The 27,406-nt window shown below is 38.4% G+C and overlaps 1 protein-coding gene across 1 annotated transcript in view; it reads right to left on the minus strand.

Moving 5' to 3' along the window:
* The window catches only part of MSRA (methionine sulfoxide reductase A), a 300,168-nt gene that overhangs the window by 96,390 nt on the left and 176,372 nt on the right, over positions 1-27,406 (minus strand). The window contains exons 4-5 of the mRNA XM_050893801.1: positions 19,896-20,000; positions 1,445-1,551 (exon numbers count right to left, since the gene is read on the minus strand). Of these exons, the coding sequence (XP_050749758.1) occupies positions 1,445-1,551; positions 19,896-20,000 (212 nt within the window). The remainder of the gene's footprint in view (positions 1-1,444; positions 1,552-19,895; positions 20,001-27,406) is intronic.

A 27,406-nucleotide genomic window follows, 5' to 3' on the forward strand; every position in this document is an offset into this window, starting at 1 on the left:
AGCAGAGAATAATAGAGTTGGGAAAGCAAACTGAAAGCTGTAAGATTTACAGTGTGATATTGGTCAGCAGACACTAACAAAAAGGATCAAAACCAATTTGGAAAAGCAATGGATCTAAGGTAAACAGTGAGTAGAAAGAAGTTCTGCATGATAAATATGAATACCGAACCTTCAGAAACTACTCTGTTAACAAAGATAAACACCTGCAAGACTGACTTATCCCCATGTGTTCAGCTACTCATGAGAAAATATATGTCATTGAACACTTAATTTACATGCACAGTTATCACACTGCTAGGAACGACTTGCAAATTAGTTACTTGCAGTTCAGAGCATCTCTTTGCATGCAAAATATCATCAACTGCATGTACAAACCAGCCCTACAAGTGCACACACAGCTCAGCCCACCAATGTCATACACACGTTTATGAAAACCCAATTGCCACACAAGAATTCAGCACGTGCACCTCCTTTTCGGACCTTGCTACATGCCTCTGACTGATACACCCTCACTCTTCAAAACACAGTTCTTTACCTTTAACATTAGATAGTCACCAAAAACCCTGGTTCTTCAACATAACACTTTAGTGAAGCCATAGTATAAGTGAATGCATGAAAGCTAATATTCTTTTAGCACTACTTGATAGCTACTCTGTCTACTGCCCTGCTGTCCTAGGTGAGTAGTTTATTTCATATAAGCTATAAGAATTTATATATCTCTGCTGTAGAATCTGGATCTTGCATTGACAAGACCACTAGGCAGATCAGAGAGCAATTACAATGCAGCAACACTATAGGACACTAATATCTCTGCCTTTAGTTAAATAGCTTATGTGGCAGGGAAGAGACAGAATCTATCCTCATTGAAAAACAGGACTGTGTATAGAAAGGGAAACAGTTGATCTTCTCTCACACAAATTCTAGTGTCAAAACAAATAGTCTTACTAAGTCACGGGCTGTCACATTTAATCAAAGACATTTATGGAATGGCTTGATAGAAGCATCTTATAAGCAGCAGGTGCGTGATCCTGAGTTACCAAGCTCAAATATTGATCAGGACTTGCCCCCAGTGTTCAAGAACTCCTAGGTCTGAGATTTTGGCTACACCCTCCAGAGTATGGGGCCCAGATACGCTTGAATAGCTTTAAGATCACAGACTTCATCTCTCGTGCACCCACATAAAAAAAATCTCTAGAAGAGATTAAAACTATCTCTGCATAAGTAACTATTTTTCTTTCTGTATAGTTATAAAATGACTTACAAAAAAAATTTTTCACACAAGTTGGAATTTAAAGCAAATGTGATGCTAGTTCAGGATTGGAATGATGAGCTCCAATAGCAACGTGGAGACAACGCACAGCACAAGAAGTGATTTTGTGCTAATTGGTGATGTCTTTGACCTCCGCTCATACGTGAAGCAATTCCACGCCCTGCCCAACGTTACCTTTTGATATTCTTCCTTAGATCTCAAGGCAGCTTCCAGCTGTTCCGGAGAAAACGTGTAGATGGCCGAGCGATACTGTGTGCCAAAGTCATTACCTTGTCGCATTCCTGGGGAGAGAGAAAACACAGCACACCGTGAGGATCACCCTCCCTACCTGACTGGGCTGCAGGCATAAGTTCAACAGACCTAAATTTAGGATGTTCGATACACCTGGATTAGCATGGTCTCTTATGTGTATACTCAGTAGGTATTTTTAGGAAATCCAAGTCTTTGTTTGGTTAAATAGTCCTGAAGAGATTCAACTCTGATATCTTCTTTTAAATGACATGCAAATGAAATGTGAGTATTTTACATTTTGGTACATCACACAGTAGTCAAATACAGATGTAAAACCTTAAATAATCAAGCTGCAGTTACTGTAATCAAGGTACTCTTAAAATATTTATTTTGAACCATGCAAATGGCTACAAAAAAAAAGTTCATTTTACCAAGCACTTAAAAATTTTCTTGTGCTGGAGGAGTACATCTCAACGGGAGAAAGGTTCAAAATACCCTTGGAGATAACTAGCTATTCTCCTCTACTCACAAAGCAATGATCTTGCTAGAAGACTAGTATGCACGTATTGCTGAATTAACTCTGAAGTTATCAGTTCCTACCATCACCACCACTCGATATGCAGAGAAGGAATGACTCTTATAAGCTCTTAAATCTGAGCTCCAAAGAGGACTCCGATAGATAAATATGCGAAGGAGAAGGTTTGGAGTCTGGTTGGAGTCAAGTCTGGCTGTGCTGGTACTGTTATAGAGTGAGTAATGTTTTGGAACAGCAACCCGTTCACCATTTTTTTGGATTTGGGAGAAGCAGAAAACAAAGATATATATGTAATACTGTCCATATCTAACATTATGAAAACAAAACCCTAGTTATACATACTCAGTAACTCCTCAAAATTATACCATAAATGAGCAATTTTGATACAAGGATCAGCCCCTTTACTGCTGATATATGTAATCCCTTCAAAAGCCTGCTTGTATGAAGTTGCTCATGTCATGAATTTCCAAAATACGAGATGGATTCTACCTACAAAACTATAAAATAACGGACCAAAGCAGAGGGAAGATTACTATCCCCTTAGGTGACTAGGCCAAATACGATTTGGCATTATGCAGTCCTGGGCAGCCACGCTGGCCAAAGGCATTGCTGCCTCTCATCGCTATCCGTTCCCATTCCCTCAGGCAGCAATAGTGCAAGCCAGCTTTGCTGTGGATCATTCCATAAAGTCAAACAAACGGCCTTAGAGAGGAGCTTTAGCATTAAGAATGATCTGGAGCTGCAGTTTTGCAACTGCAGTTGTAGTTTTGCAGCTTCTGTCTTTTGTAACCTTGTTCCCAATTTTGCATTCCAGAACAGACTTTTTTGCTTTGCTGTAATAAAATGTATTAACTTTGAGTTTGTCTGGTGTTTTACGTGAACTTGGGTGAGTGGAAAAGCTGGAGTGACTGCAACCCAAGACAAACTGGAAATCATCAGGATTTGTCTTTTGACTGCCACTAGACTACCGAAGCCCCTTTGAAGATTACCATCAACTCTTAGGACTATGGAGATGAAATGGAGAAAAAAACTCTAGGTCCCAATACCCCCCTAGCAAAGGGCAGAGGGTAAAGACAGAGCCTGTGATACTGGGGGGAAAAAGATGCTATCAACATAATACTACTCATTAAAACATGATAACTTTTATCCCTTTTGTACTATCCAAGGAAACAGAAAAATAGTTTAAAGGCCAGTACAATAAACAAATGAAATCTGGCTGAAATATTTATGAACTAAAAAATGCAGAAATTTTTTCAAAGATGCATTTGGACAAAAAGTCCATTCAGTGACCAACAGTATACATCAGTGAATGTGATTCCAAAAAATGTTATGGAGTTTTCTGATGATTTGGGTTACTTTTTAACTGTTAAAATGTCACATTATTACACATAAGAACAACCACTACATTCTTCATCAATACTTAATAGTGTGGTCTGCAAGGCAGAGAATATTTTGCTCATTTCTTTGCAAGTTTTTTTAGGGTGGTAGGGAGCTCTTGTAAAGCCAGTGCTACTGAATAGTTAGGCATAAAATGAATACAGGCCAGTAAAGCATTAGTTTTGCCAGGATATGTTAATGCTGATTGATGTTTGAGCTTAAGCATTAGCATTCTACAAATCTATTTATTGCTTAACAAACTACTTAACAACCGACTAGGGAGAAGATTACAAAAATCTCTATAAATGGAGGATCACTATACAGTATGCCAGTTTCTAGCACGCACTTCAAGAGTATGAGTTTAGCATGAGCTCATGTGCACAGTGCTCCGAGTGAGAAGATAAACAAGATTATTTAATATATGCAAATGCCATCATTACATAGTAATAGGGAAGCGGTCAGCTTAATTAATTTAATGAAAAAAAGGTTAAGAGAACTGACTCTGATTTACAAATATAGAGAGAGAGAAGTAAGCTGAGAAATAAGGCTCTTTAGTCTTGCCGAAGTTGCTTAACCAGGTAGAGCAATTGAAAGCCAAAGTATACAAAATCCAGACGGGAAATACGGTAACGTTCAAATAATGAAGAGCATTTCTCACTGGAACAATGGACCTAAAGCCACATCCCTTTCCTCAGGGCTTCACATCAAGGGTATACATTTTCCCCAAAGATATACCAAAGCTCAAAGAGCTGTACAAGGTCAGTGATGAAATTATGAAGTTAAGGAGGAGGTCAGACTGTGTGATAATAACAGTCCCTCCTAGAACTCAAGTGTTGGCTTGCAGTGTTAAACCATCCGCTAGCTATGAAGAAGATTGAACAGGTAATGTAAGTAGTACCCCAAAGTGTAGCTTTAATGTGATCAGTCATCTAAGCTAAAATGTCATTTATTTTTACTTGTTACTTAAATTAATTTGTACCTAAATCTCCTGCAATAAGTAGCTAATACATTATCTAAGCCACGAAGACTACAAGATAATAAAATAAAATAAATTTCATGTGTATAGACATCATCAATTGCCACTGTTGCTGTTGTTATTTGTAATGTACGTCACATGCACAAGCTTACCTCTCAAGGGTCCATCACTGATTTTCTAAAATCCTCTGGCAAGTCTTACTTGTTGAGATTCACTAACTCAATGAGTAGCAAATAAGGCAAGATATTCAATTTACTAAACAACTGTGGTAGGATGATTGAGTTTAACAATCTTATCTTTCTCTGAAAAAAAGTCTACTAAATAAAAAATGATCTCTGCTTGGGTATCTAAAAATTCCACAATGTCATCTGCACTTAACTTTCCTTCCTTTTCTGAAATGTCTTTCTTATTTTGTCTGTCATGACATTCTGTCTCTCTCTGTTAGCATAACACCAGTCATACACATTAGGCTTCAGATGAGAAAGAGAAAATATAAATAATTAATTTAATAAAGATGCTAAAACATATTGGAAGATATTGTGTACTGCTAAATCAAAAGCCATTCTTACAAGGGACTGTCAACATTGCTGCCATTGATTCTAGCTACACTGGATGCACATTAGACTCCAAAAAAGTCTTCTGCTGAGACAACAAGCCAACCTCTGATCTTCAGTGCACCAAAATGCTTCCACTGAAGTCAAGAAATTTGTTCTAAGTTTATAATATGAATAAAACCACAAATAATCTCCACAGGCTTCATGTCATTCACTTTGCATACAAGCTCCCAGGTACTTAAATAGGACTTAAACACATTTGTTAAACATCCTTCAAAACCAGTACCTATTGCAAATTGTAATCAGACATTACAAAAACATTGAGATTTGGAATTACTTTGAATGACCACTATCTGTTATATTTTCACAGAAAAATGAATAAAGCTCTTGACATTATGGATTGGATGGATTAAAGCAACATTTATTGTCACTAATGGATGCATTTCATGTTCAGATTTCCCGTAAAAATTCTCTACAAAGAATTTTATCAGAATAAGACATTTTTTTTTTCACCTGTGCCAAACTCCATTTTTAAGAGATGCATATGATCTTGCTTTAATTCCAAATCAAACCAGTGAATCAGGGTTGTCTAAATTGTCACTAGTGGAAGAAGGAATAATTCCTACAGAACATCAGCTGCACGTCTTCAGAGCAGCTGGATCTTCTAGGCAAGGAAATGTTGATTGCCTACAACTGTTCTTCCGTGAGATGTCTGAAAGTCACTCTCTGTGCAAACCCTGCCAATTTAGGGATAGAATTTAGGGTAGCTCCAGGAGATAACTCTTTTCCTCAAGGATATAATGTATGGGGAAATCTGTCAGGGCCTGAACCTCTTTTTCATTCTAGGCTGAGACGATAACCAGGTTCCTTCTTAAAGTTGTTAACAAAATACATTAACACTGAGGAATGAGGTCTCTGACAGGAATAAAGACCTTCACCAACTCTTCCAGAAACTTCGCACAGAATGAAACAACACAGAAAAAGCCCTCTCTACAGCTGTAATAACCAGCAGATACACTTTGAGTGATCTCAAGCCCATTTCTCTCCAACAGGTAGTTTGAGGAAAAGCTTCCAGAGGCCTGAAAGCAGAACATCATCTTACATGTAGCATCAGACCTGGTCCGCTTTGTCACAAAGCACACCCAGAGGACTCGTTCCCAGTGTTGAACAGAACCTCTATAACTAGAGACAACCAGGCAGAGTTTCAAGGGCTACCCAATGTCCCTGCCATGACGCAGAGGAAGCCAAAGCCTAGGTGATTTACCCGATTTGTATCTGGTGTAAGAAGGTTCAGAGCAGAGGTAAGTTCTTGAGCTTCACATCAGGTCCTCCAGGATTCTAGATGTGTTCTAGACACTAGAACCCCCTTGGCCAGCCCAGGGTTTGCAAGATCACCTCATTTCACCTGGCTGTACTTTACTAATGTCAATGGTGCAAGACAGTAACTGGCAAAAAGGCAAATATCTGTCTCCCTGACCGGGTGATCAGGAACACATCCAACAGTAACAGGAACAAATATACCCTGGAGTCATAAGGCTGGCACTTGCTGTTGATGCCTGAGACAAAGAAAATCAGCTGCTATGCTCAGAATGGCCGTAAAATCTCTTGTCAAAGAGATGTTTAGATAGAGAGGCTGATTTTAGAACTGATGATAGAAAAGCATAGAATTTGCACCTCTCTGGCAAGAGACAAAAATATGTGGTTTTGGATATGGCTGCATGGTGCCAAAGAGTATAAGCCCAAAGCCTGTGTGAGTACTGGCCAGTCCTCGTAAGCTCTTGTCTCTGGAGAACCAGTGAGGATGAGGGCATCTGGAACTCTAAATGTGTTTAGATCTTGGGCATGGATCATATTTAGGAATTCCACTTTGGCTGACCAAAGCACCTCAGTGGTTCTCAGCCTGGACCACTCTGAAGAACATAAAATTTCCCCACTGTGCCAGCAGAGACCAGAACACCGGTTAATCAAAAAAACGCCCTCAAGAGCTGAGCGCTTGCTCTGACTTATATGAAACAGAAATTTGTGGCCACAGGATGGCAGATGGAAAGAACAGGGAGCTGTGATGCTCTCCCAGATCCTGCAAAAGGAACGATTCCCAGGTTGAGATTGCCATGCAATACAAACACACTGCCACTGGAAAAACTATTATTTGCCAAAATGCAGATAACAGTCAAAGAAATGGCTCTAAAAAGCCCTCTCACCAACACTTTGATATCTTCTGATGCACCTGGGTAGGAATGACTTAGTTTTGGTCTCCCCCATATTCTTTGGCATCAAAGTAGCTCTCCTTTGATTTGAATGACTAGACTATATGAAATCATCCCTGCTTCTATTCAGCCGGTCAGCGCTTTTTCCTTCATAGTTTCTGTGCCTTGTCAAAACTACAGTGTCTTCTTGGCTGGGGCCAAGAGTTGCCCCTTTCAAGCAGTTACACTGCAGTTACGCTACAGTTTGAGTTAGTTTCTGTTGAGATGCATCTTAGGTAGGTCATTGTCCTTCCTGTCTAACTCCAGAGTACCTTGAGGTCAATAAGAAACAGGAATATCCACAGCATTAATAAGAACACATATTTCCCAGTACTATACTTCCTTCTTTTTTGCTTTAGAAATTGAGAATTAATGGCAAACAAGCAAATTTGTTTCAAAACAGTGATTTTTGAATATATTACCTACAGAAGGCTAAAGCAAAATATACTTTATTTATTTTATCGGCTAAATCAGGGATTTCTTTTGAAGACTCAACCCTCTAATGACTTGAAAGTAACACTTACACAACACTCCTTATCCTCTTTCCATTTTAATAAAAAAAAGTAATGGCATCATTCGTCAACCTTGCTATTCTCAGAGGATCCCAAGCATAATGGAGATAAATGACTAAGGTCTGTTAGACTCTTCTGTGCCACCCAGTGAAATTTTAAAGGGCAGTTCATAGCTCTTATTTTTATCATAATTTTTTTCTGTGATTTATAGACTTTTCTGCAGCTGTCACTTATTTTCTTACACCCGCAGAAACCTGATATACTGATTGGTCATTTTCTTTTCCCCAATCAATCCTTGCTGAGTTAAGACTAATAAAACTCCTTCTTCCAGCTCATCATATAATTATTTAGTAAAAATCAATTGCACCATGTCACCCTGGCTTGATGTCATCACTCACTGTAATGATTACATCTATATAGCTTAAAAGTTGCCAAGGGAAAGTAAAACTCTTTATAGCACATGATTAAAGGAGAAAAATGTTAATAGAAAAGAAGTTAGTTACAGTGCTGTGGATTGAGAGTTCTTGATGATTTTCAAGGTGCTGGGGAGCAGGAAGGATGAATGAAATATAAAAGAGTTTCTTCAGAAGGTTACAATACGTTAATGAGCTTGTACATGCTAAAGAAAACTTTTATACTGTCAATAGACCAAAAGGTTTACAAAGCTTTCAATGTACATGGTTTTCAGTGTCAAGGAGGAAACTATAGTTTTGGTCTTCCCCATTTGCTTTGGGATCAAGACAGCAAATACTAGCTTTCCCTCTAAATTCTGACTTGCACATATACTTAGAATATCTTGCCTACAGCAATGTTTTTACTAATTTATGTCAGCTGCAAAAATCCCTGGTCTTTAATCTTCATCAAACCACCAGATTACAGGTTTTCTGGTGTAGCTTTGAAGCTAAAACAGAATCACAGATTTGCTGAGGTTGGAAGGGACTTGTGGAGGTCTCTAGTCCAACACTCCTGCTCAAAGTAACGTCAGCTAGAGCAGGTTGTCCAGGGACTTGTCCAGTCCAGTTTTGAATATCTCCAAGGACAAAGACATTACAAAATACTTACTTCCTTAAGATTGCCAGTGCTAGTGTAAATGAGCTTGATGATGGTCAATACAACACTCCCTGTATGAAATAACAATAGTTCTTTAAGCAGAGAGAAGTTTTTCAGACAACAGATTCTTCATTAATGCCATAACATACCCAGAAACGCTGATGGAGACACAGCAGAACACACTCCATCACTCTTTTAGCAGTGACATTTTGTGGGAATGGGATGAGTTGTTGCCACCAATTTGGTGCAACAAGAAATCTTGTCTGTTCCCACCACCGATGGCCAACATGCTGCTACAACAAAGCCAAAGTACGAGTGAAAAAGAGCAGCTTTTTAAATCTTTGATTTTGTGGGACCTGCCACAGCAGTAATGTCCCTTTCTCAGTGTGGCCAGGCTTGACTCTGACCTATGCCACCCAGCTACGTGACACCTCTGCCTTCTCCCCACAGCTGGAGCAGTGATACCTGCACTGCCTTTCTGTGCAGAAGTGAGGAGGAAGGCCTTTCTCCTCTCTTCCAGCAAAATACCAGAGAAGAACTGAGATGCAGAAGGCATGCAAATGGATTTGTGAGACAAGGGGAGAAACAGCCAAGAAGAGTGGTCCCATGGGATTGGGCTAAAAGGAAATAGTCTCAGCACCGCCCTGTAATGAAACAAATTTCCCTGCCAGGCCTTCTACAGCTTCCTCATCTCTTACGCAATTTCCCATCCCAGCTCACTGGGGAGGAGTGCAGTTAGTACAGTGACAGAGATAAAAGAGTGGTCCATCACTATCTGTAGACCCTAATGACAACCTGTCCAAAAGGTTTAACAGCATTGCAATACCAAAACCCATCACAATACAATCACATTGGACAATGCCCTTAATAATATGCTTTAACTTTTGGTCAGCCCTGAAGCAGTCAGGCAGTTGGACTAGATGATCATTGTAGGTCCCTTCCAACTGAATATTTTATTCTATTCTACTCTATTCTAGACTAGACATAAGGAAGCAATTCTTTACAAGAGGGTGGTGAGACACTGGAACCAGTTGCCCAGAGAAGTTGTGGATGCCCCATCCCTGGAAGTGTTCAAGGTCAGTTTGGACAGGGCTTTGAGCAATGTGATGTAGTGAAAGATGTTCCTGCCCAGGGCAGAGGGGTTGGACTAGATAATCTTTGAAGGTCTGTCCCAACCCAAACCATTCTGTGATTCTGTGAGTCACATACCATCATCAGACCATACTAAATTAGTATGGCCCACTCTAGCATCTGCTGGGAAAAGTCATCCAAGAACTAGAAGCCGACAAGAGAAAACGCTCTCAGGAGATTCTTTACCTCCTTCTTCTCCCATCTGGAACAAATCTCTCCTGCCCCTCTGCATTCACCAAACCCATTTCCTGGGCATTGGTCTCTACAGCTTTGGCAGCCTGCTTTATATCCAATATGAAATAAAGGGGCAGCTTTCAGAATGCGTAACTCTGCAGTGGTAGGTTTTAAGTTCAATCCAGCAAAATGCCCACCATTTTTTTCTGCTTCCAACTTTTATCTTGTGCTTGTCCATATGCTAGGGTTTTTTTTCCAGTAAAGAAGAAGCACAAATATCACATGTATTTAATGTATGTCAATAACTTTTGCTTTCCCTTTAGTTGTTCACCGAGACATTCCCATATGGTATATCAGGGACTTTATGCAGGCCTCCAACATTATCAGATTTGGGCCATGAAGAGTTGTCAGGTCTCCCTTCCGTCCGTTAGTGGAAATGGCAGGCTGTCCTCAAGAAGGGGTGGTAGTATACTAGCCTAGGCTCTATCTCTGACCAATTCTCTTTGCTTTTTATTAGCATTATTAGTCAATAGTTATAAAATGCATCACATCATTGCTTCTCAAGATAGTTCAAATATTTTACAAAACTAGAAAGTCTGAATGAAGACTTGGTTTGAAAGAAGAGTTCCCTATACGCTTCGTTATTTATTAATTCATTCAGATATAACATTGCTTAAATGCATTTTTGAATGCTTTTTGACCTTTGAAGGAAGTGCATGATCTACTTGAGCCCACAAAAAAACATAGGTTAGTTTTTGATGAGCGTCACAAAGCTTAAGTATTAAATGTCACTGGCAGACAGGAATTTTAATCCATTTCTAATTATTAATTGAAAATACATCTTTACCAGTAGTGCATAGAACAGGCAAATAGAATGGTGAATATATACATAAGTCATCCTTAATGATATTAAAGTTATTGTAGGGGACTTTTTTTTACTTAACTTTAATCAAAAGTTAAATGATTAGTTTTAGACAAGTTTTTAGACTTTTTCTGTCATAAACAGACATTAGGCCCTTTCAGAGGTGCCTTCTCTTAAAAATCTGTCTCGGGGCTAGATGAACTTGGGATGGGAGTGAAATCTTTTAACAATATTTAGCAGTGCAGCTGGAACTAAGCTTCCAGGTTTAGGCAACCAAAAGCTGACCAAACATAGGTGCCTAATCTGGGGCGAGTCGACCGTGTTGACTAGATCTCTACTGACAATCACGGGAGCTTAGACCCTCCATACCTATGGAAACATCTAAATTTAGGTGGCTTTATCTCAGTCTTTATCCCACCTGACGTGTCTATGCTGGTCAGACAAATCTGACTGAAGATCTTGATAGTCTTCAAAACCAAATAAATGCATAGAGCAGAGATGTCTGGAAGAGACTGGAGGACATGACACAGGGCATAAGGGAGCCCCACATTTTCTAAAGCACAACTGGAAAACAGGCAGAACGTGCAAGAGGAGCTGACATGGCAAAAGACATTTCTGTTTGAGCATCTGAATTGGGCCCTCATTGCCTCTTTTCTTTGTGGGCTAGCTGTGTTGTGATGCTTACAAAAAGCTGGACAACTACTGATCATGTGAGAAAATATAATTAAGAAATACAGCAATTCAGATCAGGTACTACATAGAGCTCAGCTAGGGAATCACACAGATTTGCTATTGTTTTCTTTATGTGCCTTCTCCTTTCTCTTCATTTATCTATTGCTCACTAGTGTCTTGCCTAAATTTAGGCATGTGCTAGCACTATGAATCTAAACCTACTATGATCCACCAGGTGTTATTGCAATAGCAATAAAAATAATTAGTGATAATAAAAATAACAGTGTTGTCATTTGCTTTTATCAGCAGATAAACTCAGGGGACACTGCTTTCAAAACACAGACAAGTATGCTCTTATAAATATGCGAGAGAAAATTGCAGGCAGAGAAAAACAGTCATTCACTGAAAATATTGTTGTTTAGAAGAGAGTCAGCTTTGACCTCTTGTACCTAATTATACATGAAAACAAAGATTAAAAGCCTACTAATAATCACCATAAACTATGATTAATGATGCCATGCTTCAGTGCCTCAGATTTCTAGGCCCAAGTACAGTAAATTCACTAGTGGGTTATTTGAAGAAGAAAAGAATGTTTGGTATTACTTTGTTTTGACTTTGTCTATTGCTTTCCTTGTATAAAGATTAGGAATAGTCCATCAAAAAATTCTGCAGAAAAAGACCGTCTAAGGTTGTTCTTTTCTAATTCTATAAACATACATGAAAATCTAGATGCTGTCATTCAGACCACATACCCATTGACTTCATGGATATTTGAGGGCTACTGAAGACAGTCCTAAGCATTGAGAAGTACTAAGCATTGAAAAGTCCAGATTTTCCTTCAGAAGTTACAAATGAACAAGCTTGAATTAAAATGGAAGATTCCCTCCCTCATCCCTTCCTCTTCCTCTCCTTCTCCTCAATTACAAAAACAGCTATGCTATAATTACAAAATAACCCAGAAATGATCCTGAGGAAGACTGTAATAGAATAAAAACATTTTCCAAAGTTGTTCTTAGCAGATACAGGCATTATGAACAAAAGGAATCATAGAATCATAGAACGGCTTGGGTTGGAAGGGACCTCCAAAGGTCATCTAGTCCAACCCCCCTGCCATGAGCAGGGACATCTTCAACTCGATCAGGTTGCTCAGAGCCCCGTCCAACCTGACCTGGAATGTTTCCAGGGACGGGGCATCTCCCACCTCTCTGGGCAGCCTGTGCCAGTGCCTCACCGCCCTCATGGTAAAAATTTCTTCCTTATATCTAGTCTAAATCTACCCTCCTTTCAGGTGAGTGGTGGGTTCATGTTTCCCAAAGCATAAGAGCCACGGTGTCATCTTCAATGGCACAAAAGACTGATGCCATGGCTTTTCTCATGTTCGAGGAACCATTTTATTACTGACTGTAGCAATACTGAAAGATAAAGTTAGGTTTTAGTAGTTCGGGAGAACTGGTTAACACATCATTGTCAGATATAAAATAAATAGGCTAAAGTAGTTTAAAGGTAAGAAGAAATCAGAGCCCAGAAGGACTTTTGCCCTTGAGCCAGAATTGATTCAGCACCACTCACTTCATAATGCAAACTATTCAGCCATCTCAGCAACCACTGCACTGGCTAATAATCCCCTTCATTACAAAAGATGCAGAGTCAAATCTCAGCTTCTCACTGTGATATGGAAAAACAACATCTCCTAAACTGGAAATATAGGTCAGAAAAAGTCTATTCTAATTTATATGGATGAAAAGAGTCTAATATGCAAATTAGGTCGACAGCTAAAATTCCTAGGGACGCAAAGCAGTCTAATAATACATATTTATTTTTAATGCATATTTAGTTCTAGAGAAAGGACAAAGAATGGGAACAACATAACATTAGGCATTTCAGTTCATGAAAGAAACAAAGTTGCATTCTCAAAGTGCAATACTTGTTAAGCATCACTGGCAAAGACTATCTTTGCTACTTTGCAAAAAGTATAAACCACAGGTATTTATGAGGTGATTATGGGCAAGGGACCCCTAAATTGGTTGCCGGTGGGATGGGTAGACATCAGTCAACTACATCCCATCATTGATATTTCATTGGAAAGAGCAGGAATTAGAAGAAACTGAAGGCAATAGAAGACACTGTCTCCTATCAAACAACTTAGTGCGTATTTATGTTGTTGAGTGTTCAGTCCTGCAGGAACCAATGTACATTTATCTTTATTGTGTCTCAGCATATCGATTTCCATGGCTTTTTTAATTTATCAACACAGAGCTGCGTTTTATTCGTTTCCTCCAAGAGCCTCCTAGCAATGTCTTTACCACAGATTTAATTAGCATCCTCTCCACTATATCCTCCAAGTCATTAATGAAAATATTGAAGAGTATTGGACCAAGAATGGCTCCCTAAGGGGTTGGTAATTCTATTTTGAATATATTTAATATGTCTGGTGACAATAGATTTTGTATTTCTACTGGGTTTTGTTACACCTTGTAATAATGCTGAAACCATCAGGACTCTTAATAACATTTAAAATACAAGACAAAGGTGCTCTGTGCTTTAATCTGAGACTTGCAAATTTCATTCGAATCATAAAGGGAAGAGAGTTACAGAAATGTAAAGAAAAAAAATCAAAAATGGTTATATTTTACATGGAGAGATTACTTTTTTCCCTTTAATCTCTAAATGAAGTTACAGGCCTGTAGCAGAATACATAATGCTGGTTTAGGGTCGCTGTAGCGTTTTTTATGTGTACAGCTGTTCTTCCACTGGTATAAGTAGACACATCTGCTCATTAGCAATACAATGTCATTTCTAGTGTCTAATTTTAATTATTTGCAGATGATAGATTCCTTATGCAATGTCTAAAAAAAGTACAGTCCTTCAAAACTGGTGAGAAATAAATATACCCTCTGCAACTAAAATGGGTCAGCACAATGAAAAACAGATATTAATCTGGAGAACTCATGTATCAGCACTAAGGCTAAATGCCAAACTGTTTGGAAGGTCACAGGGAGAAGAAACAGCTCATACATCTCTTCTTTATCGTGGGTACACAAGACATATGGACTAAGAGATGTTCTGAATGAATCTGGCAGGTGATGAGTTTGTTGTAGTACAGATGGTCCTCAACTGCTGGAAAAATATCAGTTCTGCTTACATTTCCTGTACAAATACAGGCAAGATAAGGACTTCTTCAGGACAGAAAGGAGGAATGAGATTACTTACCAGTAACTTTGGTTCTTTGTATAGTCACACTCAAAGAATCAATAAGGCTAGAAGAAAATTTCCAGAAGCTCCTGGGCAGCGGTGGCCATGGGTGTTTTGTCCTTCACCCTATTGTCAGAGGGCGGCCAAAACTATGGAGTCCTGGCTTCCTCTCAGCTCCTTCCGCTAATTCAAAAATCCAAACAGAAAGGCAGAAGCAGCAATGAAAAAGGATGGGATTTGTGTACAACAGGGGCTCACCCCAGAGAACTGTAGTTGTGCCTACGTCATTTCTTGTGGGCTGGGAAGGATTAGGTACTCTTGACAAACATGGGGAGCAGAACTACCAAAACAAGCATCTGTTTTGGATCATATTCAAGAGAGAAAAGAGCTAAAGGAGGCAAGTGGATTTTTCATTTGCCCCAAACATGTTTTAAAGAGAAATAAATAATATTTGTTTTGTCTTCTGCTTGTCTTCTGTACAGCCATTGAAAGCAACAAGGAGCCTTTCTTTAAAGTTGCCTTGGACTGGGCTGAAATCTCTGACACATGTAGGACTTCAACCCCACACAGGGTCAGGATAATTATGAACTGCAATATGCTTTACAGGAATCACATTTGCACCATGACAAACAGAGTCCTCTGGTATCAGCTAGATTTTTCCAAAGGTTTGGAGAAATAGTTTCTAACACTCCACAAAGAGTGGCCAAACTTTCTGATCAGATAAAATATGATGTCTTCTTCCCTGAACACAAGCACAGCCGGGTTTCGCAATTGGCTCACACACTATAGGACAGTGCTAATGCCAGTAGGGTGGTCGCACCAGCAGTCATCCTCTTGGCAACTTAAGTTCTGGCTGAAAATCACATTTCACTTCAATTCATGCAGGGTTAATTTTCAGCTTGATCAGAGAACTTTGTGATTGCCAGTGTCAACACAAAGAAAGAGGTTGTATCCTGCAGACAGGTCAGGGAGAGAGAAGAAAATTGCCCTTTTCCCTGACAGTTAAGTCAAAGATTAGCTTACTGCAATCGTGAAACTACAGGCTGAGGCACAACGCAGACAAACTTATGGCCTGAAAGTCCACATCCCTCTAGACAGACAGCATGGAGGTGCCAGCAGAACCATCGTTAGGGTGCAATTTTAAGGAGATGGTCAGGCTTATATCTTAAAAATCAAGAAGGCTCTGAGGATGGCCCCTTTAGTGCAAAAACAAGGCAATATAGAATCTGCCCTACACCTCTATAAACTTTAGAAAAAAAAAATTATGTACAAAGTGAATAGCCGTAAGATTCTTTTGCAGTATTTTCAGCATATCACATTCCTTCTCTTTTTCTGTATCAATGACAAAGAAGCAACCACCTCAAGCACTTATAGAGCTATACAGAGCAATGCTCTCATAGTTAAGATCATTCCTAGGAGAGAAGGAATGCTGATCTGTGCATTAGAGGCTGAACAGAGATGACAACCATATGTCACTTGGCAGAAGTCAGGGGTGTGTTTGTTGCTTTTTCAGTATCCCAAATGTAATGAATTATAAAATAGAGCCTAAATTAATAGTCAAGGAGGACTTTATCAGTGCCCCACACTTAGGAGATGCTCAGCTGGGAGAATCTCTTTCAACTCATAGACTGTTTGACTTGATCAAAGGTTCTTGCTTTTCAATAGACTTCTGTATAATACTCAGACTCAAGAGCTTCACGAAACAAGAGCCAGGCTGCCTCCCAGAGAAAACTGGAATCCCAGTGAGATGTCAGTCTCATCTTGAAGGCAGGAGGTCCAACTGTTTGGAAAGCAGGAACTTTTGAATATTAAAACACTCATACAATAATGAATGATAGGACTGCCAGTCCTCTTTAGCAACTTGGTACCATCTAGATTGATATTTGAAAGGTCTTTAACTGCAACAGAATGTACGTATTTGATGTTTAATGACATTAGAACAATTAGACAAGTCCATTATCTCTGCTGGGGGTAGGAGGGCTTAAATGGCATTAACCCAACTTCTGGAGAAAAGATAAGACAGTGCCACAGACAAAGCTTTTATACTTTTGAGTGAGCACTATACTCAAGAAGTCCAGCATTCAGTGGCTATATCAGACACTGGATTCATCCAAAGAGTGCGCTGAATTTCATGAATAAGAAATCTTCCTAATATATCTGCTTAGTAAAAAACTTCTCTTTGACAGACTGAGTCCTGCATTCCCATAAGGCTGGCTAAATAAGACTTACTGTGTGCACACAGCTGAACCTCAGGAAAGGAGAAAAATATCATAGGTCAGAGACATAACTCTCACTTTCAGTATCTTTACGTAAAACCACATTTCCCATAGCAAGCTGAAAGCAGGGAGTAGATACAAATCAAGGCAAAGAAACAATTCCACCTTAAAGATCTTCTACTGCTAACTGCTCAAACTTGAAAGGGTATATAAGCATACCATCCCTATCTTACAAAACAAAGAAACTTGAAACTGGGACCTTGTGGTTTAGGTTTTCCTCAAATCAAGAAAGGTGCTAGAGATGTGATGAGCTTTGCCAAGTTCTTGAACAGAGATTAGCATTAAGCAACCATAAAAATACATAGGTAAAGCAACTTGTCCAAGTTTGGGTTATGCAAAGTCTTCAGAAGAGACTGCCATCTTCTCTGTGGATAAAGTGATGCTCTCACTTTTGGCAAATTATTACAGAAGAACCATTTGGAAACTCTACTGAGCCAAGCTTAGATAAAGGCTTAGGTATGTTTACACCAAGCACTGCCATGCCACATAGATGCCTCAGACAGTTGTGAATACTTGGGTATCTACACAGCTCAGTGTCATGCAGAGATATTAGCTCACATCCCAGAAGGAATACAGTCACATTAGCGTGGCTCTGTGCCCGGGCTAATTAGGTGATGTTTCCTCAGTTGCCAGAAATCAAAGAGTGAATCATACATCTGCCAGCATCCAACCTTCTTCTGAAAGCACAGACCGGAACTATTTTGAACCTCAGTTATGTGAGAATGCAAGGTGAATATAAAGACATAATGTCATCATTTTACTTTGTTTTAAAGCCAGAAGGAATCACAAATTCATCTGATCTGACCTGTTATCACAACTACTACACTTCATTCACATACCATTGTGTCCAGTATATGAACTTCAGTCAGCCTAAAGCACTGAAGTCCTTTAGAGACTGACCTATTGTATGTGTGCCACAGGCAGAGCCCAACCATACGCTGTCAAAGTCAAGACTACAGACATGGCAGACGACTGATTAGATGGTAGTTGCCCAGATTATTTCAGCAGAAATCCATTCCTCATACTGCTCTGGAAGGTGAAGAATCCTGTAGTCCTGCCCATTCATTTCCAGCTCTGGCAATCAGGATGAATCCCAACATGTGAGCAAGACACAGGAACCAATCATCCTGAAATAGGATTCTCTGCTATATCAAAACAACCAGCCCATTACTAAGAAGCCAGTCTCTGGTGATGGCCAATCTCTGACAAACCAAAGAAAAAGAACAAAAAAAAGACCTAAAAACAACCACCGGTAGGACAGAGAGAAAACCTTCCTCCTGACCCCTACGAGCAAACCACAAAGGCCGTGAAGCATGATTTGAAGATGGACATTATCTTAATGCAGAGATGCAAGTATTTCAAGGATGGTGCAGACAAATTATTCTGAACACAACTATAAAGGAAGGAGTTGAAAAGGGAGGCTCATAAATCAACAGTATGGGCCACCACACTTGACACACAGACATAGAATTTCTTCTGATGACTTGAATCAAGCGCCTCTTTTAAAATGATAAATTATCTCATCTTAAAGACTCGAAAGGATGGTGATGGAAAAAGACTCCAACATTTAATTATACTGAGAGCTGTGAAACTATTTTATTCCAAGGTGGAACTTTTCAAACTTCAGCTTCCAGCTACTGGAACTTGTCATGACTTACCAGCGGTTGGGTTGTCTACCTCACTATGAGGTATCTGCTCCTCACATAAGCACCCGTAAAGATTACTTGATGATAGCGTTAGGTCTCTTCAACTAGTTGAATGTGTTTATTCACAGCACCAGGCCAGTTTTCTAGGCTCTATATCCTTTTTCTGTCCCTCCTTCGAATCCCCAGCAATATCTCTGTATAATTCCTGGTATTCCAACACAGAAACAGCACAAAATGTTCTGAGATTTTACTGACTCTGCATACAGAAAATAGGTTTCATACTCCTGACTAAGGCTTCCCTTTTCACGTAGGCAGGAGTCGCAACAGCCATTTTTTGTCTTTGCATTGTGCTCTGGGCTCACTGGAAGACACTCATCCACAAGTAGCCCCTGGATCCTTCTCAGAGTTACCGTTTCCCAGGATGGTATCACATTCTGAAGGTATCATCTGCATTTTTGTGTTCCCAGATGTAGTAACAAGTGGCAAAATTATGATAGCTGTTAAAATATTGAAATGAGTTACTGTGGGTAGTATTTCTGGGAAATGGTAGAAATGATATTTATTGAAACTATATAAACATGTAAAATGCTTTCTCAACACAGTTTCCCATTTATGTTTGCACAGATGTGTGTAATGTCATCACAAAGCCTCTTCCAAGAAAGATAAAGTAAATCAAAAGGTTCAAATAAGGCAAATAGCTAGAATGCTCTGCTGGTGCCTCTACACACTATCTCTTACCTCTTTTTGTTCCCTTTTTCTAATCATAAAAGATATTCACTGCCATTGGAAAATATAAAAAACAAACAAAAATTTTTATGAAGGATAAAGGTCCTTGGCACAAATAAAATGACCAGCTCTGAAGCTGCGAAGAAATATGCTTCAATTTAAGAGACAAAAGATAGCATTACAGAAGAAATTGTCATAATCAAAGTTGGAAAAAAAATGCTATTGTCTACTGTGCCTCTCTGTGGGAATTTTCCCAGCACAGACAGCTGTAAAGCAGGAGGGGTATTGTGAGTTTCTGTACTCTCATTCTCTCTCTTCCTCTCTTTCTCTGTCAATAAATGTCTGCAATCATATTCTTGAGCTCCAGTGTGATTTCAAGGTTCATCTCTTCCATGCAGCTCAAACACTAATTATCCCAGCTGTAATTAGTAAGATAATTAAATACTGGCTCACTCATCACTCTACCTTGTGTCGGGTCATGATTCTCCCAGAAGACCTTGAGCAGTTTCTCAAAGCTGATGTTTTCTGGCTGATATACTACTCGTACAGCCTCTGTGTGGCCAGTTTTACCTTAAAACACAAAATAAAATCAGATGTTACTAGTGAGAATTAGCTAGTGCATATCTAGGTTTTTATATCTGAGATTCAAAGCACAATCCTTTGTTTTCCTTTTTTTTTTCCTAAAGGTGTTTTGATTTACCATCATTTATACTTAAGCCTTTTTATACAATATTTTATGTACATGCCAACCTTAAGATGTCTGCTAGTTTGGACAAGGCCATCATGAAATAAACTAACCAGAGAGACAATAAGGTAAGACAGGGATGTTATTGCAGTAGTCTGTCAGCTTTCAGGAGAAAAAATGAATAGTTCTTAAATATTTGTAACCAACAACGAGTAAAATATTTTTAAATATTCTAAATACAACATTAAAATACGAAAACTTATATGTCTAAGTTGTCTTGACAGTATAAAACTGGGCTTCATTTCCATGAGGTAAGATATGGACAAAATAATTGATTATAAAAGCAAATTTCAAAGGCATGTTTACACAAGATCACACAAATAATTTCAAACTATTTCACATCATCCAAACCATTGATGTCAACGGGCTTCAAAAAGAGTCAAAGAGAGCCTGACTGAGCTTTATGACAGTAGATGAAGTTCAAGGAAGATTAGCAGGTGTTACAGAACATTAAAACATATTATTCCCATTTTTCAGTTACATTATGGGCACGATTTTTTCATTCCTTATGTGTCTAATCACTTACAATATTATTGAAAGATCCAGCTTCACGAAATGTGAAGGATCTGGCCACATAATTCACTTCAATTGTAACTAATAGTTAGATTGATGAGTGCTCAGACATCTCAGGGTGAAAGTCCATTGCACTGAGTGCTACACAAGCATTTTATATTTTATATTTTATAAATATTATATATTACATAATTTACAATTTATAAATGTAGCCATATTTGTTGTCATAATAGATGCATGAATGGGGAAAAAAACTCATCCTATTCTTCAGTTAAATCATAATAAGTAAATACTAAAAAAAAGTAAACTGGACAGCCAGATCTGCTTTTTGGTGGGGACGTAATAAGCTCCTTGATCACACTAGGCCAGGTTTATACCAGCATAAACTTCAGATTTACTCAACTGACTTTAACAGAATTGTTGAATTTCATGCAGTGCAACAACCAGCTGAATCTAGGCCAGTGATGGGTTCTGAATTAGCTGTCACCAAACAAGAAAAATCAGAGTCTATGAGTAACTGGGGAGTGTTCATTAGAAACACCAGTTCAGTACCAAGAGAAATTTGAATTAAAAAAAAAAAAGTAGAAAGAAATAAAAAGGATGCTAGGATATATTAAAGAGACCTAACAGGGAAAAGTATGACGGCATTATATCAGCTAATGGGGCACCTGAAATGAAGAAAACCTAAATGAGGCACAGAGGAGTGGGCTAGCTATTAAAAGGGATTTAAAAGACTGGGATTAAATTTAGTCTAGAATGTAGAGGAGTAAAAGGGGACACATCTGGGATATCTGTAATAAAAATTTTGATAAAATCAAATTAGTTCCTATCTAGTGTGCTTCACAATACAACAAAGATATGATCACTAAGATTAAAAGACAAAAATATACAAGTTTCATGTAACCTGTAGCTAAAGCCACATCATCCTGTCCACCAGAGTACTCTCCAGGCAAACGATGGCCCAATTCCTCTTTCACATGCACTACACCCATTGAAGTCCATAGAAGCAACTCATTATCTGAAGTCAAATTCTGATGGTAGGTTAGCAGAAAGGGATCATACATTTAGGAGAATAAAAATACAAGTCAGATATAATTGGCTTAGTAATAAAGTGAAATGGTCTTTCTATATTATGGCATGAACTGATGGCCAGCTTAGGTCAGAGATGGAATTTATTCCAGATTTCATGGTTTAATATGGACTATCAGTGAAAATGATGGGTTTTGCCTTAGCTGAAGCCCAGGTTGGGACTTTTGTTGTTGCTTTAGATAAAGAATGAGAGCAAATGGACTAAAGAGATTAAGGAGTGGCTTCTGACTTTAATTCTTTTTTTTTTTTTTTTTTTGTAAGCCAATGTGAAGCTTATGAAAGGTTCTTATCACTCAGGAGCAAATTGCTTGTCTAAGATGACTAGCTTTAGATCACAAGAGAGTTTCTTAAAGAACTTCAAAACAAGAGAGGCATTACCTTTCCTCTCAATTGAAGCAGCAATTACATTTTGTCAACACTGTCTGCTCTGACTAATCCAGAAGTTCAAAGAATCAGCTTTCTTCTTTTCCTCTGAATAAGGAAATAATGGTGCTACTCTGAGAACTATAGCCTGACCTCGAGAAAAAAATCCTCAGATGTGTGGCTAACAGAGTGTTAGAACCTAGAGCATATTTAAAATCAATATTCATCCTCAGAGGAAAAGTAAGGAGGTAATGCTGCTGGTCCTATCAGATTCACCTCTAATTTTCCTCAAAGCCTTTCCACAATCTAGTGGATTTTCTTGCAGAATACGGTGTGGCTATTTCTACTAAGAACAATCTTAGTCATTTGTGATGAGCACTCCTACTTCCCAACAATTTTAGTGGAAACTATACCAATCATCAACTGGGTACACATGAGCAAACAGACAGGTAAAAGGCTCCATGTGGGACAGATTAACAACAAAATTTCCTAGAAGCATAGAGAGAAAATGGCATCCAGGGACAGGAAAAGAAAAAGAGCGATCTCTCCACAGGTGCAACATGCCCCGCAAGAAGGAATCAAAAGATGCCACGAGGTTCCCCTAAGTAGCATGTGGAAACAACCAGCTCAGTGGTGCCGAATATGACTTAGCTGCAGCCAAAGTGCCAAAAGGGAGCTTAAATTGGGTTCTCCCTGTTGATCTTCTTATTTCTCTTTTTGCATTAGGCTTAAGTTTGACTATGAAAACAGAATAATCACGTTTCAGTTTGGGTTTCATACATTTGGTACACTACAGTGCCAAAAGAACAGAGCAGGCATCAAACCAGCTAACCACTCCTCTGCATTGTAAAAAAATCATTGAAATATTTCTAATCAAATCTTTTTTGTAAAATTTCTTAAAATGGAGAGGCAGTAATCAAAGAGAAACAATAAACCCACTTGTTCTCGAAAAAGCTGCATGTCTTTTAACAAGAAATTTAACAGGCTAACACTGAACAGCTGAAACGATTTAAAATGAACAGTGATAGATGCTATTCTTTCAGTGATATTCAGCTCTTCACCTTAGTGCCTCCTTCAGAATTTCTCATGAAAGGTCCATTTATATTAAGTCAGAGAGTCATGGTGTCCTCAGTTCACCTATTGCTTTTAATTAGCTGATCCTTAATATTCCACAGCAAAAGCATGCTTCGCTTTAAGTTCCAAAAGTTTTAACAAGTATGAACATTTCTAGAAGCCTTTTCCCAAAAAAAGCTCAACGTTTGAACCATGGTTTTTTAAATAATTTATTGAATCACTAAATATAATTTCATTTGCTGCTAACTGTGCAAATAGAAATCCTTTATTTATAGGTGCCATTATCGGATTTCCAGTTATGGTGCTCAGTTCTCCTTCAGCTTTAGAAGGAGCTTAGCCATTGAAGAACCTCGCTGCAGATGATAAGACTTTATTTCACCGTGGCAGAGAGGGCTGTGTTCCAGCAGCAGATTGTCTGTTTATCCTATATCCATTTCCCACTTAGAAAACATAGCCACTCTCAGAGGATTAGCTACAGTGAGCTCTTTCAGTGGGGATTCAAGCTCTGGCAAAAATGTTCCTGTAAAGAGCAATAGAAAAAGACATCTGAGTGACACCTCAGTGCTCCTTTTCAATTTTCTTCTTCCTAATAGTGTTTAGATTTTCACCTTCTTAATCATCTCCCAGGTGAGTGCCCAAGCCGACGGATTATAGAAGTGAACTCATTCTTTTTAACTTGCTGTATCCAGTAAGCATTTAATTATTTCTGGCAAAGTGGAACAACTTCAAAGGGCTGGCTTGAGAGCACCTCACCTGTGAATACCCAGCCACCCAGCAGCTACAGTGCTGCTACGTGACATGTGGCCTTCATCTCTAGCTAGTCCAGCCCTGGGTGACTTAAATTATAAAATTCAAGCAATGCCAAAACTATTCCCTCCTGCCCCACTTCTGCAATAAAAAAGGACTCACCTCTCTTTACCCACTGAAAAAAAAGGTCCTAAATCCAGTAAATGTCTAAATATAATGTAAAGAAATAGGTGGCAGACCTTCAGCTGATGCACGTTTCAGAGCTTATTGATTCTGGAGCTAAAACAATTTCTGCTAGCTAAAGCCTAGGCCCTAGTGAATATGCAAAGTATTACATGAAAAAGTAGTAGGTCTTTTGAGCATCTGGTTCTCCAAACTAGCCTGGGAATTTTTATTATGATATAGTTATCGCTAATAAAATTGCCAGCTTCTTCCTAAAATAGTAATATGTTACATAAACAAACACAGGGTTCAACACTAACACACTGAGAACCCACGCTTTGGGGATCTACTTAACTTTTACTTTTTTACTTTCAAAGTAACGAGGATGAAAAGAATGGAAATAATCACAGATCAACAGATATTTAAGAAGGGTCCATTATGATAATTTTATTTGACTTCCTGCCTAACACAGATGAGATAATTTCACTGAAGCAGGCCCATATTTTGTACTTAGAAAAGTAACAGCTCTTGACTCAAAGAACACAACGGGCAGAAAATCCACCAGAAGTCAAGGTAACTTCATCAAGAGGTTAAGACCTTTCACTGTTAAAACAAGCAAAGAAGAAAAGCAAAGATAACAGACATTTTATTTATTACCTGAGTTTATTTATTTAAAGATCTTTCTGTACAGACAAAGACTACTACGAAGTCATCCCTTATCTTTTTTTTTCTGAATATTTCAACTGAATCGATCTTTCTAATTAATGACACTGTTGAACACAATTTTTTTTTTTACTTTTTGAGAACATAAGAATGTACTAGTTCAGACCTTCAGCCTCTCTGGCCATGACCATAAGCAGATGCCCAGGGAAGGACTGAAAAAGCATACGTGATATATCTACTACACTGTGCATGAAGAACCAACTGCTTTTATCTGAACTTGGCTCCCACTGGCTTCTTTTGAGAGCCCCTTGTAGTTCTGCTCGGAGAGATGGTGAGCAGCCCATCGCTACACATTTGCCTCCTGCAACTCATGGTTTCATGAACACTTTTCAGTTTTTCAGGGTGATTTTCCCACTGTTTGGAAGAGACTGTAAAATATATCAGGTATACAATGGCACTAACATGTGGCTACGATTTTTTGACCTTCTTCTTTATATTTCAAATAACTTTAATGACTTTGTTAGCATTGAACTAGGAGATGATGTTTGGTTTATTATCCACTGTGAATTTCTGCTTTACAAAATATAATGCTTTACCTTCTCAGTGTGATCCACGCTCTTTTAACAGTTGTATTAAAACATGTCAATCTTATACAGCAAGAAGCCAATTTATCACTATGGGCCGGCCAATCCTGCAGTTGTTAACCAAAATAAAATTTTCCATAAATTCTAGAAACTTCTGCCTGGAAGGCAGAAAATCCTGCCTGGACCACAGGAAATCGTGTCTCTTCTAGCGCCTACAGAAAGTAGTACATACAGCAGCTACAATGTGGTGCATACACCTAAAGAGAGAATTTTCTTAAATTTTATTTATTTGTTTTAGTAGAGGACAGATTAATTACACAGGAAATGAAAATTTAAAAAGATAAGAAAATTTGCTGATAGAACAATGAACTGCTATAAAATGCATTTCTGGTGACTGTTAGAATCACTTAGTTTTTTACCCCGTCAAATCAAAATTAAGAGAATAAAGGTGACAGTGAAAAATGGGGTACAAAATGCTGTTATTGATAATTTTTTCACAGAAATTCAGTCATATTTTTCAGTAAAACTAGTTGAATGAATTTAAAATAAAGATTGTCAATTTGAACAAAGAATATTGCTTTTTTCTAAAAATCTGCAAAACAAAACTACTAAATGAACTTGTTTCTTATTTGCAAGTATTTAAAATTTATATGGTATAGTTATAAAAAGTTCTTACTTCTGTTTGCTAAAATCCTATGTATTCTTTAGCAGCAAATTGGTTTTGATAATCAGACACTGAACAGAATATCTGAAAGCAAGACCACTGCTACTGACACTTTTTCTATTCTTAATTTTAAAATAGCTGTACATTGAAGAACCCATAAAAGGAAAAAAAAAACCAATTATATAGCCTATAGGGCAAAAGGAGACGGCAAAACTTTACTATCTTGTTCACTGTCCTTATAGGTTATGTCTTCTATAGGCTGAATGTCTGCACTGCAAGCACTTCAAGAGGGATTACTTTAGACTCCCTCTGGTCTGGTCCTGTGGACTGAATGCTGTTTGCAGTTGGAGTGCATTAAGTGTGCTCCTAGAAAGTATATTCTGATTTAATTCCATTCAAAAGGAATCTCAGGTTCAAAAAAATATCCCAGTGTTTTCCTGCAGATGTCGGTGGAAAGCTTCTTTACCATTTGTATTGGGAGAAATGTCTGCATCCTAGGGAAATCGGTTTGGTTGCGATACGTGATATGGGATATCTCTGCTTTGAGTTGCGTTGCTTTGCTAGCCAGGGTACAGCAGAGATCACTGAACTGGATGAACCACATCATCTTAAGGATTAGTTTGACATTGGTCCTGGACAATACAACAGAATATCTCCTGCAGCATTCAACCGAAGAAAAAATGTTGAAGATGATAGGCATATAATTAACGCCAGTCAACATGGTTGTATGGAATATAGGTCGTCAGCCAAACTCGATTTCATTCTCTCATGAAATTACAAGTCTAGTTGTAATAAATGTAGGATGTAATAGCATGGATGTAACAGACTTAGACTTTATTAATGCATTTGACTTATTACTTCATGACAGTCTGATTAAAAAATTAGCACTATACAATATCAATAGTGCACATGTTAAATGGATTAAGAATTGTCTAAATGACAGTTCTAAAAAAATTGTCTAAAGGGAACAAGCATTGAATGGCAGCATTTTTATCTGTCCTCTGCAGGGATTGGTACAAAGCCTGTTGCTGTTAAAGTCTTTCATCAGTAATGTTAAAGAAATAAAAAGTCTCAACTTATAAAATCTGGGGATAACTCAGATGACAAGGCTGATAGGGTGGTCTTCTAAAGCGATTACTTGCTGCGCTGCGGCCATTCAATCAAAAATGTATTAAAAACAGTCGCACGTCAAATCTCTACTTAAGGGAAAAAGTGACACACACGATACCTGCAAATGGGGAACAATTTTTGAGGAAAGTGCAAAGGTTGCAGTAGACAAGCAAGTAAATATGGAATTTCATTGCAATATTGCAATAAAACGGAATAGTGACTGAATTGGGATGCCTAAGTAAAAAAGAGATTGGTAGGAACA

The sequence above is a fragment of the Gymnogyps californianus genome, chromosome 3, assembly GCF_018139145.2.
Source record: "Gymnogyps californianus isolate 813 chromosome 3, ASM1813914v2, whole genome shotgun sequence".
In the NCBI taxonomy this organism is placed as follows: Eukaryota; Metazoa; Chordata; class Aves; order Accipitriformes; family Cathartidae; genus Gymnogyps; species Gymnogyps californianus.